The following is a 14,380-nucleotide window of genomic DNA, read 5'->3' as shown; positions in this document are numbered from 1 at the left end:
CCCCCTGTGTTAGGCAAGAGATCTGATACACTTTAATTCTCCCTTGAACTTGATGTTCTTCTACTTCCACTCACCTATATGTAAATACCTATTAATTGTGATTTTTGTTAATCATTTAACTTTCCTTTTAATGTTGATTTTTGGTGTTTGAACTCAACATTGTAATCATATTTATAATGATTATGTAGTCCTAACTCTAGTTTTAACATTCATTGATGGTCCATTTGTTCCACAATTTCCTTATTCTTTAATTTTGATTTTGATTCACCCTATGATGACTGGAAATATAGTTTTAAAAACTCTTTATCTGGAAAGATGTGCAAGTATTAGATCTTCAGTCATTACTTTCTGAAGATGACTTTCTGTTGTCTTGAAGGATGAACAACAAATTCTCTTGGTGTATGGTTCTTGAATCATGTCCCTTACTCTATCCTTAAAACCCTACAAATGTTGCTCCATAATCTTTACTATTTCAAGTTAAAGAGAAGTCTAAAGCCAGCCTGATTTTTCTCTTCCTTTGTTGGTAACCTATATTTTTCTGCCAAGATGCTGGCATGAACTTCCTTTTCTCTGAGAAATTAAAAACATCTTCCAAACTTAACTGTGTTCTTTCAATTAACTTTTCCTGGAACATAGTAAACTTTTTGAACATTAAAACTTAGATTTTTCTCAGCCAAGGAAGGTGGTTTTCTCTTCCTTCCTTCTTTTTTTAATAAATTTATTTATTTATTTACTTTTGGCTGTGTTGGGTCTTCATTGCTATGCCCAGGCTTCCTCTAGTTGTGGCGAGCGGGGGCTACTCGTCGTCGTGGCGAGCGGGGACTACTCGTCGTCATGGTGCGCGGGCTTCTCATTGTGGTGGCTTCTCTTGTTGCAGAGCACAGGCTCTAGGTGCGTGGGCTTCAGTAGTTGTGGCACATGGGCTCAGTAGTTGTGGCTCACGGCCTTAGTTGCTCCACAGCATGTGGGATCTTCCTGTACCAGAGCTCGAACCCGTGTCCCCTGAATTGGCAGGCGGATTCTTAACCACTGCGCCACCAGGGAAGCCCTCTTTTTTTTTTTTTCTATTAATTAAACTAAAGTCTTTATACAAATTTCATCAAGTTTTCCACTCATGTCCTTTTATTTTTGCTCTAGGATCCAATGTAGGGTTCCATATTGCATTCATTTCTCCTTAGTCTCCTCAAATCTGTGCCAGTCGTCAGTAGTTCCTTGTATTTCATGACCTCGACACTTGAAGAATATGGTTTAGTTATTTATCTTATATAATGTCCCTCAATTTGGGTTTATCTGATGGATAGTTTTCTTTTTAAATGCTTCTATTCCATTTGTTCAGGCTTTATCTTAAGAATCCCCTTTTATTTTTAGATCGATTTTTATTCTTGTCCTTCAAAGCTGTCATCTTCTCTCTCATCATTTTTATTTCTGTATACATTTTCTCAGCATACTGCATTCTCTATATCAGTAGTTCTGAAAGTGTGTTCCAAGGACAGCAGTGTCCCGATAAATGTTTAATAACTGGCTGGGGTAGGGAGTAAAGGTGTTTTTTTTGTTTGTTTTTTTTTGCGGTACGCTGGCCTCTCACTCTTGTGGCCTCTCCCGTTGCGGAGCACAGGCTCCAGATGCGCAGGCTCAGCGGCCATGGCTCACGGGCTCAGCTGCTCCGCGGCACGTGGGATCTTCCCGGACCGGGGCACGAACCCTCATCCCCTGCATTGGCAGGCGGACTCTCAACCACTGCGCCACCAGGGAAGCCCTAAAGGTGTGTTTTGATTTGTAGGATTTATTGATTTCTGTGATATAAATAATTCCATCATGGCCAATTTTAAGCTAGCAACATGATGCCACTGAATGTGGAATTGGGAAGAGATGCTAACAATTAGTTCTCATGGGCTGGTACAAGCCAGCTCCAGAAGCACCACTGTGGAGGGCCCCTGACCGTTTCAGGAATTCTGTAGGATTCTTTGTCCTGCAATACAGAACATCACTCAGTACTTTTCTTTAGACATTTCATATTAAGATATATATGTGATGAATATATGTGCATGTATGAATGTGTGTTTATATATATAGAGAGAATATATGTGCATGTGTGTATGTATGTATGTGTGTATGTATCTATAGATAGAAAGAGAGTGGGGGGGTGAAGAGGGAAGAGAGAGAGAAATATATATTAAAAAATCCATAAATCCATATGTGAAAATCTGAACTCTCAAAGTAGATGATTTGGGAGTAGCATATATCACAGTACAAATTATTTTTTTAACTTAAAACATCTCTTCCAACCATAGTTTGAGATAAACTTTTCTCCTAGGAAATTTAAAATAACACTACATCTCTGCATAATTTTTTAAGGACATTTATTTTACAAATGAAGCTATACCTTTAGTGGGCAACAGATAGAAAAATAGGACGCAAAATGAGAATTCTGTTTTGATTTTAACTTCTAGTTCTTGCTATTGAGACAACACTTAGGATAAAACTAATTAATATTGATGTTTTTCGCCATATGAAAAAAATGTACATTGACTTTCTTATCTATAATAAAAATACATTTCATAATGATTCTCTATTTTTGCTCTGCTTTCTATTGTTTCAAACATGCTTGGGTATGCAAAAGCATTTGTTAAGCGGTAAATAACCAGAGATGTGTTATTTGTTGCTGTTCTCATTGTCTCTCGTGTCTTTAGTATTTCTTTCCAGAGAAAAATGTAATTTGTTTGCCTTTCTTAGCAACAGTGATTTGCCAGTTTTTTATTTCAATATTTTTCCTCACTTCTTTGGGGACTTGCTCAGTTTTCTAAAGTTGAAAATGAGGGCTGCCCACAGCTCATGCCCATTCCAAAACAGTTTTTGCTTTGAAATATCTCCTGAATTAAACCCTCTCCATTTATTCCCATTGCCACAATCTAGGTGGCACTCTCAGCACCTCATTTGGTGCAGCATCCTGATGGTCCACTCTTGGTCTCTCTTCCCTTCAATATACTCTGCCTTATGCTGCGAGACATATCATCCTGAGCTTAGTCTTATCACGTCTTTGACATCCTTAAGGTCTAGACTCTTCCCTTACTGTCCAAAAACATTATGTTGATAATACAACATTATATAAAGCAACTATACGCCAATAAAAAAAAAACATTATGCTGACAAAGGGGCCATAGATCCATAGGTATCTATTAAGAACTCCTTGCTCAATTCTCATTTTTGGTATTTGTTAACTGACACATGCACTTAAAGAAATTGAACAATAGGCTTGGACCAGATTTGGATATGCATGATTTCATAAGTAACAGTTTCATTATTATATCTAAAGAAAGACTGACTGATATACAGAGCTTAGAAACAGGTTAGGAAGAACAGTCTTCAAATGAGTGGGCAACACATGGGAGGAACAGAAACTACGCCAGAGGCTATCAATCTCGCTAGAGTTGACAGATTACATATGGTATTACCACCATGACCAAAATGAGGGTATAGATGGCATATGAGGCCCCCCAAACTCTTAGTATCAGTTGTATGCACCACTCTTGTCAGGTGAGTACTTATTCCATTCAATGGAAGGAAGACAGTACAAACTTCATAAGAATAATTCATATGTAATTATTATTTGAGGTAGTAGCAACAATAACAATATATATATATTTAAAGGTTCTACCATATCCCTGCTAATATTTATCATCAAAGACCACCCTCACTATAATACTATTACATCTATGTGCTTATGTAATTGTCACATCTCTAAGAGGAAAGAGCAGATAGGATTACATCCATGTTACAGACGAGCAAACTGAGGTTCAGGAAAGCTGGAGGCCCCACAGTTGGTGAGGGTTAAAAAAAAAAAAGATAATGTTAAAATATCCACTTAACAGATGCGGAAACAATCTCTGAGAGGTTAGGAGAAGTTGCAGTAAGTGTCAGGACTGGGATTCAAATCCAATTTCATCAGATTCCAAACCCTTGTGTATTTTCCATTGTGTCATGCTGCCTGCCTCACTATTCCTTTCTCCAAATTAGAGAGCTAAACGGTTGTTAGGAATGACAACCCCCAAGAAAATTGTACTTACTCAGCTGAATCACAAGGGTATGCTTCAGGGAGAGGAAGATCGAGCATTTCCAAAGCTTTGGCAATGCTCTTAGTTAACTCAAGGGCCCCAGGAGAAGGGACGTTCTTTGGGATGTTAGTGCTCCTTTCTCCTTCAGAACCCTGCCCACCCAGCCACTGGGGAATCCAGAAGGCTTCCCTCTCCGTTCTCCTGAATCTCATGGACACAGCCATTACCAGAGGGAAATGTGTGTTCTGAGTCAAATAATTTGCTATGGAATGTGAATCATATCATATAGTTGTGTTTTTTCAGATTTGGGAAATAAATCTGATTAATGGTCAAAGCTTGCATATCTAATTTCCCATTTATGTGAAGATAAACTTTATTAGTCATTTGTGGGTTTTTGAGGGACAGAGAGTTTTCTTCCTACTTTTCATTCTTTTTGCTTTCTAATTTGCTGTTAAACCGTTACAGATCACAAACCAAAAGCACGTTTTTAATTCCATTGCAAGAGCAGGCAGTAGTGGGAATTCTTGCACTTTTATAAAATGCCAGGCTTAGGAGGGCTTTGAAAATCATCCAGAGTGTCCTCAAACCGTGAGCCCTTGCACAGTAGTACAGACTCGTCCTGAAGACCCTCTTTTTTTTCTGGAAGCTCTCATTTTGGTCATGGTGGTAATGCCATAGTTAATCTGTTTCAACTCCAGTGAGATTGATAGCCTCTGACTGTAGTTTTTATTCCTCTCATATGTTGCCCACTCATTTGCAGACTGTTCTTAACCCATTTTTAAGCTCTGTATATCAATGTCTTTCTTTATCCACAATAATGAAACTGTTACATACAAAATCATGCACTGTTACAAAAAAATCTATTTTTTTCAAGCCATTTGCTTACCATGTCCATTTTAAAAGCCTGTTATGTTCAACTTTGCCTCCTTTCTGCCCCAAATCCTAACTCTCATGTAACAGTTAATCGCCACTTAAATGTTTACAAAGGGTTTGTCCTCCTAGACATTTTACATGTTATTTTGGTGCTCCAAAGATAAAACCTAAATGCAACAATAACACAAACTCTGAAACTGCTTTCAAACACTAACTTCCAAACAATAGGAATGCACAAACCTCCCCCACCCCCAAAGCTTTATCCCAATCAGCTTTCTTAAAAATCTAGACAAATCTTTATTTTCATTTGAAATGTGATTATGCATTATCTGATATGCTACTGCAATCTCCTTTACTTAACAGGAAGAGTATTAACAGTAAAGTTCAACTCTTGAATATCTGTAAGGAGAAAAGATTAATTTACAGTTTTACTTCTCTTTGTCATAGTGGCTTAACAAAGATGTAAGAAAACAACGAAAGTATAATCACTTTCCTTCCTCTCTTCTCTCGCCCTGTCTTTTCAGGTACTTCCACAGTTTACAGAATCTTAGTTTGGCTTATTGCAGAAAGTTTACAGACAAAGGTTTACAGTACCTGAATTTGGGGAATGGATTCCACAAGCTCATCTATCTGGACCTTTCCGGCTGCACCCAGGTTTGTCTTTCAGCCTTCTCTTTCCTGCAGCAGGCGAAGAAGTCCTCCAGAGAATGAGAACGGGCTATATCCAGCCCTCATGTTATACTAACGCTGTGCACAGACCGCAGCACACTTTTTGGAGGTTTTAAATTACATGGCCACAGCTGCTTAAATTTTCCCCAGGATCGCTACTATAGGCTCTTGGCTTCCTTCCACTGGAGTGCCACATCCACTAACAGGCAGAGTTCATTGGATGATGAAGCAGAACACGTCTGTGTGGATACTCTGAGCACAGTTATAATACCAGAGTCCAAATCTTGAAAACTTTTTAGAATTGATACCAAGATACAAACAAAGAAAAACATTTTGTGGGGAGAATTTGCAAAGAACTTCCTGAAGAGTCAGTTTGCTCTCACGTGGGCCCTCAGAGAGTAAATAGTATTGGGTAAGATGCTACAAGTGATAAATGCATGAAAGGAAATACACAAAGATTATGATTTTATTTATTTATTTTTTATTTGTTTTTATTTTTGGCTGTGCTGGGTCTTCATTGTTGTGCGCAGGCTTTCTCTAGTTGCGGTGAGCGGGGGCTACTCTTCGTTGTGGTGCGCGGGCTTCTCACTGCAGTGGCTTCTCTTGTTGCAGAGCACAGGTTCTAGGTGCATGGGCTTCAGTAGTTGTGGTGCACAGGCTTCAGTAGTTGTGGCACGCGGGCTCTAGAGTGCAGGCTCAGTAGTTGTGGCACACGGGCTTAGTTGCTCTGTGGCATGTGGGATCTTCCCGGGCCAGGGATCAAACCCGTGTCCCCTGCACTGGCAGGCAGATTCTTAACCACGCCACCAGGGAAGCCCAAAGATTATGATTTTAAAAACTGCATTATATCCTTGGGCTAAATAACATGACGATTTGAGGTCTATATGGGGAAATATTTAAGTTTGAAGGAACAAGACTAAGGAAAACTGGGCAGAAAAGAGTGTGGAATTGTGGAGGGTAGGGCATGGCACTTTGGAAGCAGTTACTACCTCCCTGATAGTTTCTTCTGCTCTGTTTTGTTTGATTTCAGTCATGATTCTTTTAACTTTTCTTTCACCTCTCTGTGTATTTTATTGATATTTGTGTCATAGAATGTTCATCATTATATGAGACTAATAACACAAATGAGAACTGTTACTATATGCCAGGCACCATGTTGACTGTCATACAGATCAAATTTACTGCTCATATAAATGCTGTGCAGTATGTATTTATCATGCCCATTTAGACATGAAAAGACCAAGGCTCCCAGGGCTGCACGGCTGGTGAAAGCACATGGTACTGGTACAGTTATAAGCAGGTAGATTCCCTGGAAGGAATACAGGGACAGAACAGATTTCTCCTCCAAGTTCTTGAATGGACAGAACTCTTACATAGCACTACTACTGGCATATCATGGTTTCCTGGTACACCACACAGTGGAGAGGATGTAAGGGAAAGGAGGGGGGGACGTTAAGCTAGGGCTGAAATGGCTAGAAGTTGCATTTGTTTAACATCCAATTTACTGCGATATAGCTTGCTAAGCATCAACATCTACCATCACTCTGTGGCCAAGATGGCCTTAATGTTCCCTCCAGATGGACAAAACTTCAGACAGGCTTCTTCTGGACTCTGGACCCCTGACCTCCCTTTTCTTAGAGCGTTTACTTTAGAAAACTTGTGGTTGTACATTCTTTCTCTGCTCCCGTTGAGATGTAAAGCCCTTAAAAAGCTTCTTGCCAGTTTTACAACCAAGGAATGTCTTCCTCAAAGACCTGGGAGCCAGCCTTTAATATGTAATCATCAAGAGAAAGAGCATCAGTATCTCCCAGTCTCTGTGGGAGGATGGGAGCCTAACTTCCATATGGATGTCAGTTAGCAAACACAGAGGCCTAATCACAAAGGAAGAATACCTGCAAATTCAGAAATAACTCAATGTGCTTGACACATCTAACTGATCAATCTCTCCCCTAAAGATACATGCTCCAGTACTTTTTTTAAAATTAATTTTTATTGGAGTTTAGTTGATTTACAATGTTGTGTTCGTTTCTGCTGTCCAGCAAAGTGAATCAGTTATACATATAGATATATCTGCTCTTTCTTAGATCCTTTTCTCATATAGGCCATTACAGAGCACTGAGTAGAGTTCCCTGTACTATACAGTAGGTCCTTATTAGTTATCTATTTTACATACAGTCGTGCCTAGCTTACCTCAGTGCTTCCGAACCCTCTGCACAGTGTGACTTACCTCCTTGTTCTTCTCAGTTTCCAACAGGTAATTATTATAGCAAAAACACACAACACATGCACAGACACACAAACACTCATACACATGTCCTAAGGTTAAATATTTTCAGACACACTAAAGTCAAAATGAGAGGTTTCAAATTGATGACCCTCTGGCTAGATATATATTCAAAACATATAGACACAGTCTGTCTTTAAATTTTGAGCCAACATTTGGAATTTTGGAGTTTTCAAATAAAAATCTAGACTTCAAGCTTCTCTTAAAAAACCAGAAGAACTAGCAAAATTGGGCCTGCTTTCCCACATGGCAACAAAAGGCTGGAGCTGAGTCAGCCTCACCCCCTTGAGATGGCGCCCTCTCCTCAGTATGCCGCCCTCTCCTCCACTCAGTAACGTCCACACATGCACTTACTCTGGAACTGCTACCACTTCACTGCATTGCCTGCCTGCCTCAGTAGGTATTTGAGTTTGATCTGAATGTATTTCTAAAGAATAGATTTCTTTTCCTAACTGACCCTTAATTTGTAAGTCTCAAACCACAGTGACATTAGTATTTCACATCATTATGCAAAATAATGGTTTTTTTTGTTCATCCGTCTTCCATTTGCATTTGTTCATTTAATAATTTAATTACTCGAGAGATTTAACCCTAGGTGTCAGGCACTGGAAATTGTACCATTTGAAACTTTATAAGAAATGGGCTCATTATGAACCACAGATATCTTAATAATGGCTGCTGCTGTAACTTCAGAGAATCAGTGAATCTTGGATGTCACTGCTTCTGAGGGACTTATTAAGTCTTTTGAGGAGGCTCCATCTACCTCCCTAGCTCTGGGTGTGAGGATAGTTTCACCCTTCCAGACCTACTTGCATTGATATGACAGTATAAAATGGTTTCAAAGAAGGAAAGTTGACTATTCACAGGTTTTTCAGGTTCTTCCCTTGGAAAGTAAAATGTATTTTCTTCTTATGTTTGGAATTTTGCACTATGAAGTCATGTGTTAGTATATCTGATCAAGGAAAAAGGCCCTAATAAAACAAAAAGTTGAGAATAGAAGCTTACAATGAAATGCTTTACACTGGTGTTTATTGAGTGCCTACTGCATACTGGGCACCATGATGAGTCAAATAGCATCTCTGTCTTTTGGAAGCTCTGGATTAACATAAGTGAATTATGTCAAGGGCTAAATGTTAATGCAGTCACAGCTGCCCAAAAAAGGAAAGATGTATACAGTATTGTGAAAGAATTTGAATCCATATTTGTTAGAAAAAATAAATAAGTGGATGATGGAGAACTACAAAGAAAAGTGAAAATCAATTACATATGTTTTAGAAATATTCTGCATTCTTATGGGATTGGATAAACACTGTAGGGTGCACTAAGTAATATGACCGATTTCCTAATGAGTACCAGCACTTGCATGTTCCCCTGCATGTCATCATCTTTGATGGGGTTGAGGTGATGCCTCTGCCCAGTTTCTCCTCCTTGAAAAAGCCTCTGCTCACACGTGGCCTGAACTGGGATAGGGCTGCTTCAGCGAGCTCTCTCACTATCCTCTGCAAATTTCTACCCATATACTTGCCACTTTGAGTTTTCTTTTTTCACTTTTAAAAAACCTGCTTTTTTTCTTATTACATGCTAAATGCAGAAAAATACAAGAAAAAAAGGAGAAAAAGGGACTTCCCTGGTGGTGCAGTGGTTAAGAATCCACCTGCCATTGCAGGGGACACGGGTTCGAGCCCTTGTCCGGGAAGATCCCACATGCCGCGGAGCAACTAAGCCCGTGCGCCACAACTACTGAGCCTGTGCTCTAGAGCCCGCGAGCCACAACTACTGAGCCCACATGCTACAACTACTGAAGCCTGCGTGCCTAGAACCGGGCTCTGCAACAAGAGAAGCCACCGCAGTGAGAAGCCTGTGCACCACAACGAAGAGTGGCCCCTGCTCGCCCCAACTAGAGAAAGCCCGTGTGCAACAAAGACCCAACACAGCCAAAAATAAATAAATAAATTAATTAATTAAAAAAAAAAACAGGAGAAAAAAATTTAAATTACCTGAAAATTCATCATCAGAAATAATAAACACTACTAGAATTTCAGGGTCTTTATTCTATGCCTGTCTAGACTTTTTTAAACTGAAATGGATTATATAGTACACATATCTTTCATTTAATGTTTTATAAAGTGAATGTCTTTATTCCATTAAATATTTTTCCTGTAACTTACTTTTAATAGCTATATAGTATTTCATTGTATCAAAATACCAATATGTATTTAACCATTCATTATTGGCCTACAGTTCTTTTTTTTTGGCCTACCATTTTTTTTGCTATCATAAATAACCTGTGAGGAAAATTATTGTAGCCATATCTTTGCATATGTCTGTGTAATTTTTTGGTACAAATTTTTAGAAGTGAAATGGTCAGAGGATATAGTTATTTTTAAGGCCATCCATACCCTACAAAGATTGTCAGTTTACACTTACCATAAATGTAAAATAGTTTGTTCTCTTCATAAATATATTATATATAAAAAATTTTGCCAATTTGACATTGAATATGATATTTTATATTTTCAATTTGTATTTCTTTGATTACCAGGCAAAGTTAAACCATACACAGGCACTTAATAAATATCTGTTGAATGACAGCATTCTTATCCCAACAGGCCGCCACTGTTAAAATATTTTTCAAATTAATTAAAAAATCTCTTTCAAACTGGGGAATATTGGAGATAATGTAAGTTAAGTGCCTGACACAGTTGGTGATAAAAAAAGAAAACCTATTAGTATATTTCTCTAAAAAAATTTCTTCAGAGCCTGAGTGCAACATTTTCATTATAGTAGTTTCAGAAGAAAAAAAAATCTACATTCATTTAACAAAATGATTCTGGCTGAATCAGTTGAACAAATTTAATTTGTTTGCTTTTATATTTGCTACTTACTCAAAGTTATAAAATCTAACCTTATGCCATAAAATAATTTTTTAAAAACCATGTTTAAATACAATTTGGAAAGACTCTGGAGACAAAATGGTTTTATCACGTAAAGAAGGTACTCTTTCCTGTGTTCCTTTGTCATCTATAATCCGGGAGACATTTGGCGACAGTGAATGAATCCATCTTTTTCTATGCTCTAAGGAATGATGTGTGACCTAACTCATGGTAGACATTTGTCAGATATTTCTTGAATTTTTGGATTAATGTTTAGTTAAATAAGTGAAACTAATGAACCACTGTATGAGATGCTGGTAGTTTTCCTTTGCATCTCATACTCTGCTTCAAGGAACCACTCCTCTCCCTTCCCTTGTGGTTCTGGGCAGCTGTCAGTTGTGGCACCTTGAAAGCAACACACCACAGTAATTGGAAGCATTGGTTCTGGGGCACCTGCATTTTAATCTTGAGTTTACTATTTACTAGGTATGGGACTGGGGCAGGTTACCTAAGCTTTCTGTATACCTCACTTTCCTTATCTATGAGATGGGGAAAATACTAGCAACTTCCTAAGTGTGTTGTGTGAATGAAATTATTTGATACATATAAGAGTCTTAGAATGATGGCTTCATATAGTAAATGCTTAGCCACCATTAGCTATTATTACTAGATTACTATTAGTATTTTCCAATGGCCGCTATCATTTGGCCCAGGCCTAGACATTCCTAAATTCCATGTGCAGTGGCTATGATTTTTCCAGGAAGAGCATGACCTTAGCAGAACTATTCAAAACTCTTTTAGGTGCTCAACATTGGGAAAAATAAATTCAGTTTTTTCTGAGGTTGCAGGGCCTGGAATGTGTTTGTGGTTCTCTTGCTCAGGAACATGGAGGAAATTTGTCTGCAATGGGAAAGAATAAAATCCTCACAAAGAGGCTGACCTTCAAGAGGGAGAGATGCTGTGTTTGAGAAGGAGAGATCGTATATTTTTGCTTAGCTGGACTTTCAGTTAGAGATACCACTAATTCCCTTTTTACCTACGCTAGTTTATGTTGGGTCATTGTGACTCAAGGAAGCTGACTGGGACAACTGTTGAGGATGTGATTCCTATTTAGCTTTTAGTTGGGGTATTGAATACTTTGATGGAAAGCCTTTCTCAAGGAAAAAACTAAGGCCCAAGAGAGGAAGTTGTGAAGGTTTCTCATAGCTCTTCACATGCTTGTATTCTACCATGTACCTGAATTTGTTGCTTTGAGCATGCCTGTGACTGACCACAAAGCAATCCTTAACACCCAAGAAACCGGATTAAATCTGCTTCCTGTTTTGCTGGCACCGACAGCTGGGACATACTGAGCAAAGGCATTCCCTAATGACTTTTTTGAGGGTAAGTATAATATACAGAAAAGTGCACAAAGTGCTATATACATGTCCTTTGGTGAACACAGAATGTGTTTCTGTTGAGTATACACATCGGAATCAAATGGGCTGGGTGTGAAGTATGTGTATGTTTGGCTTTTGTTGATATCATCGTTAGTTTCCTAAATTGGCTGTGTCAATCCTAATGATTATGATTTAGAAAACTCATGAGGATGTGATTTCTGCAGGAAAGCTAATGCTGTGGCTCTACATACTTACTCCCTATATTTACCCACATAATTTATTTTCATAGCAACACTATTGTTAAAGTGCAGTACAGGAGAGGTAGGAGAACAACATTCAAACCTAGAGTGGGCTTCTATGCTGATGAGTACTCTTCCCTTCTCAGAAATTAGCAATAAGTATTTAAGTCATCTTATATTCACTTCCATAGCAAGCAGGCTTCATTAAACTTCCCTCTTTTCAACTATTTTAAACAAGCATTTAGAATCCATCACTGGTGACTACTTTCACTAAAAGAAAATAAGAAGAGAGGTTTAAAAATATTGTGTGTTCTCTGTGGTATTTTTCAGGAGAGGAAAAGTACTCAAGGGAAGAAACATAACCAGGGATTTCTATTTTATTTCATACTAGATTTATTTTATTTTACTTATTTTGGAACTCAGGTACCAGGAACAGATTTAATCACACTCCTCAATTCATGGCACACTTTCATCATCATTCCAGGCAAGGCTGATCTCTTGTTTTATTTATTCCCTTTTATCTACATTTCCCACTCATGTTCCCCTTTCTCTACACAAGCAAACCCTCTAATTTGTTTTATGTGGTTCCATATACAAATATATTCTTAAAACTTTCATTTGAAAAGATAGTTGTACCCCAATGATCATAGCAGCACTATTTAATAGTCAAGACACAGAAGCAACCCAAGTGCCCATCAACAGATGAGATATATATATATATATCACATTTTCTCAAGCCAATCATCTTTTGTGTGTATATATATATTTACACACATATATATCACACACACACATATATACACACACACACACATACACAAAGGAATATTACTCAGCCATAAAAAAGGAAATATTGTCATTTGCAGCAATGTGGATGGACCTAGAGAATATTATGCTTAGTAAAATAAGTCAGACAGCGAAAGACAAATCTATATGATATGACATATGATATGAATCTAAAAAATAATACGAACGAATGTATATACAAAAGAGAAACAGGGTCACAGACATAGAAAACAAATTTATGGTTACATAAGGGGAAGGGGAGGGGGAGGGACAAATTAGGAGTATGGGATTAACAGATACAGACTACTATACATAAAATAGATAAGCAACAAGGATTTACTGTATAGCACAGGGAATTATACCCAATATCTTATAATAACCTATAATGGAATATAATCTGCAAAAAAACTGAGTCACTATGCTGTATACCTGAAACTACCACAATATTGTAATTCAACTATACTTCAATTTAAAAAATGAGCAAAACATAAAAGTCTTTCTCTAGCAACAAAAAGGAATATATTAATATATATATATATCTCAATGTATTCTTGCATTCTTATATTGTGGTTCTGTGTGTGGATTTTAATCCTCATAAATGATATTGTGCTATAGCTCTGGCTCTTTCTCTTATTTCTGACAATGTTTCTAAAGGTGCCTCAGTCACCTCTTCTCTCGAACCCCTTAATCTCTTAATCATAGAGAGCCCCAAGGTTCAGTTTTTGGTCTACTTTTCTTCTCATCACGCACTTGGTGATGTCACCTAGATCATGGCTTTAAATATCACCTACAACAACATACACTCATATAAAAAAAAGAATCACGCAACAAACAAAAGGTTCTAGGTATCAGACACAACAATAGAAACTGGAAAAATGGTAAGACATGTTCCCTAATCTAAAGAAGATCAAAATACAGTGGAGGAGACAGACAGGCATAAAAATTATTTTACAATGTGGTAAGAGAGGAAGTATAAATGTGGTTAAAAGCACAGACTAAAACACCAAACAGACCCAGTTTGAAATCTTAGCTTTACCTATCACTTCTAGCTGTGTATTCTTAGGTCAAATAACCTCTCTAAGGCTCAGTTTCCACATATGCTAAAGGGGATAATCATAATAACTACCTGATGGGGTTCTAGCCATAAGTAAATAAGATAATGCATGTGAACCACTTAGTAGAGTGTCTGGAACAACTATTTTAAGTGCGATACCAGATGTACATA

The 14,380-nt window shown here is 37.9% G+C and overlaps 2 protein-coding genes across 5 annotated transcripts in view; one reads left to right on the top strand and one right to left on the bottom strand.

Moving 5' to 3' along the window:
- Positions 1–14,380, top strand: part of FBXL13 (F-box and leucine rich repeat protein 13) — a 183,125-nt gene that overhangs the window by 98,786 nt on the left and 69,959 nt on the right. The window contains 1 exon segment of the mRNA XM_033437530.2: positions 5,450–5,579. Coding sequence (XP_033293421.1) covers positions 5,450–5,579 — 130 coding nt within the window.
- LRRC17 (leucine rich repeat containing 17) overlaps positions 1–14,380 on the bottom strand; it is a 99,778-nt gene that overhangs the window by 26,875 nt on the left and 58,523 nt on the right. The window contains exon 1 of one of the 4 annotated variants that reach the window (XM_033439615.2): positions 5,520–10,688. The exons of 2 other annotated variants lie outside the window; for them this stretch is intronic. The gene's annotated coding sequence lies outside the window, so the exon portion shown is untranslated. Of the gene's footprint in view, positions 1–5,519; positions 10,689–14,380 lie in introns of those variants that run through there. One more of the 4 variants, XM_012534979.3, reaches the window with a different exon arrangement.

The sequence above is a fragment of the Orcinus orca genome, chromosome 9 (genome assembly GCF_937001465.1).
Source record: "Orcinus orca chromosome 9, mOrcOrc1.1, whole genome shotgun sequence".
Taxonomy (NCBI): domain Eukaryota; kingdom Metazoa; phylum Chordata; class Mammalia; order Artiodactyla; family Delphinidae; genus Orcinus; species Orcinus orca.
This window is presented reverse-complemented; position numbering and strand designations above follow the sequence as displayed.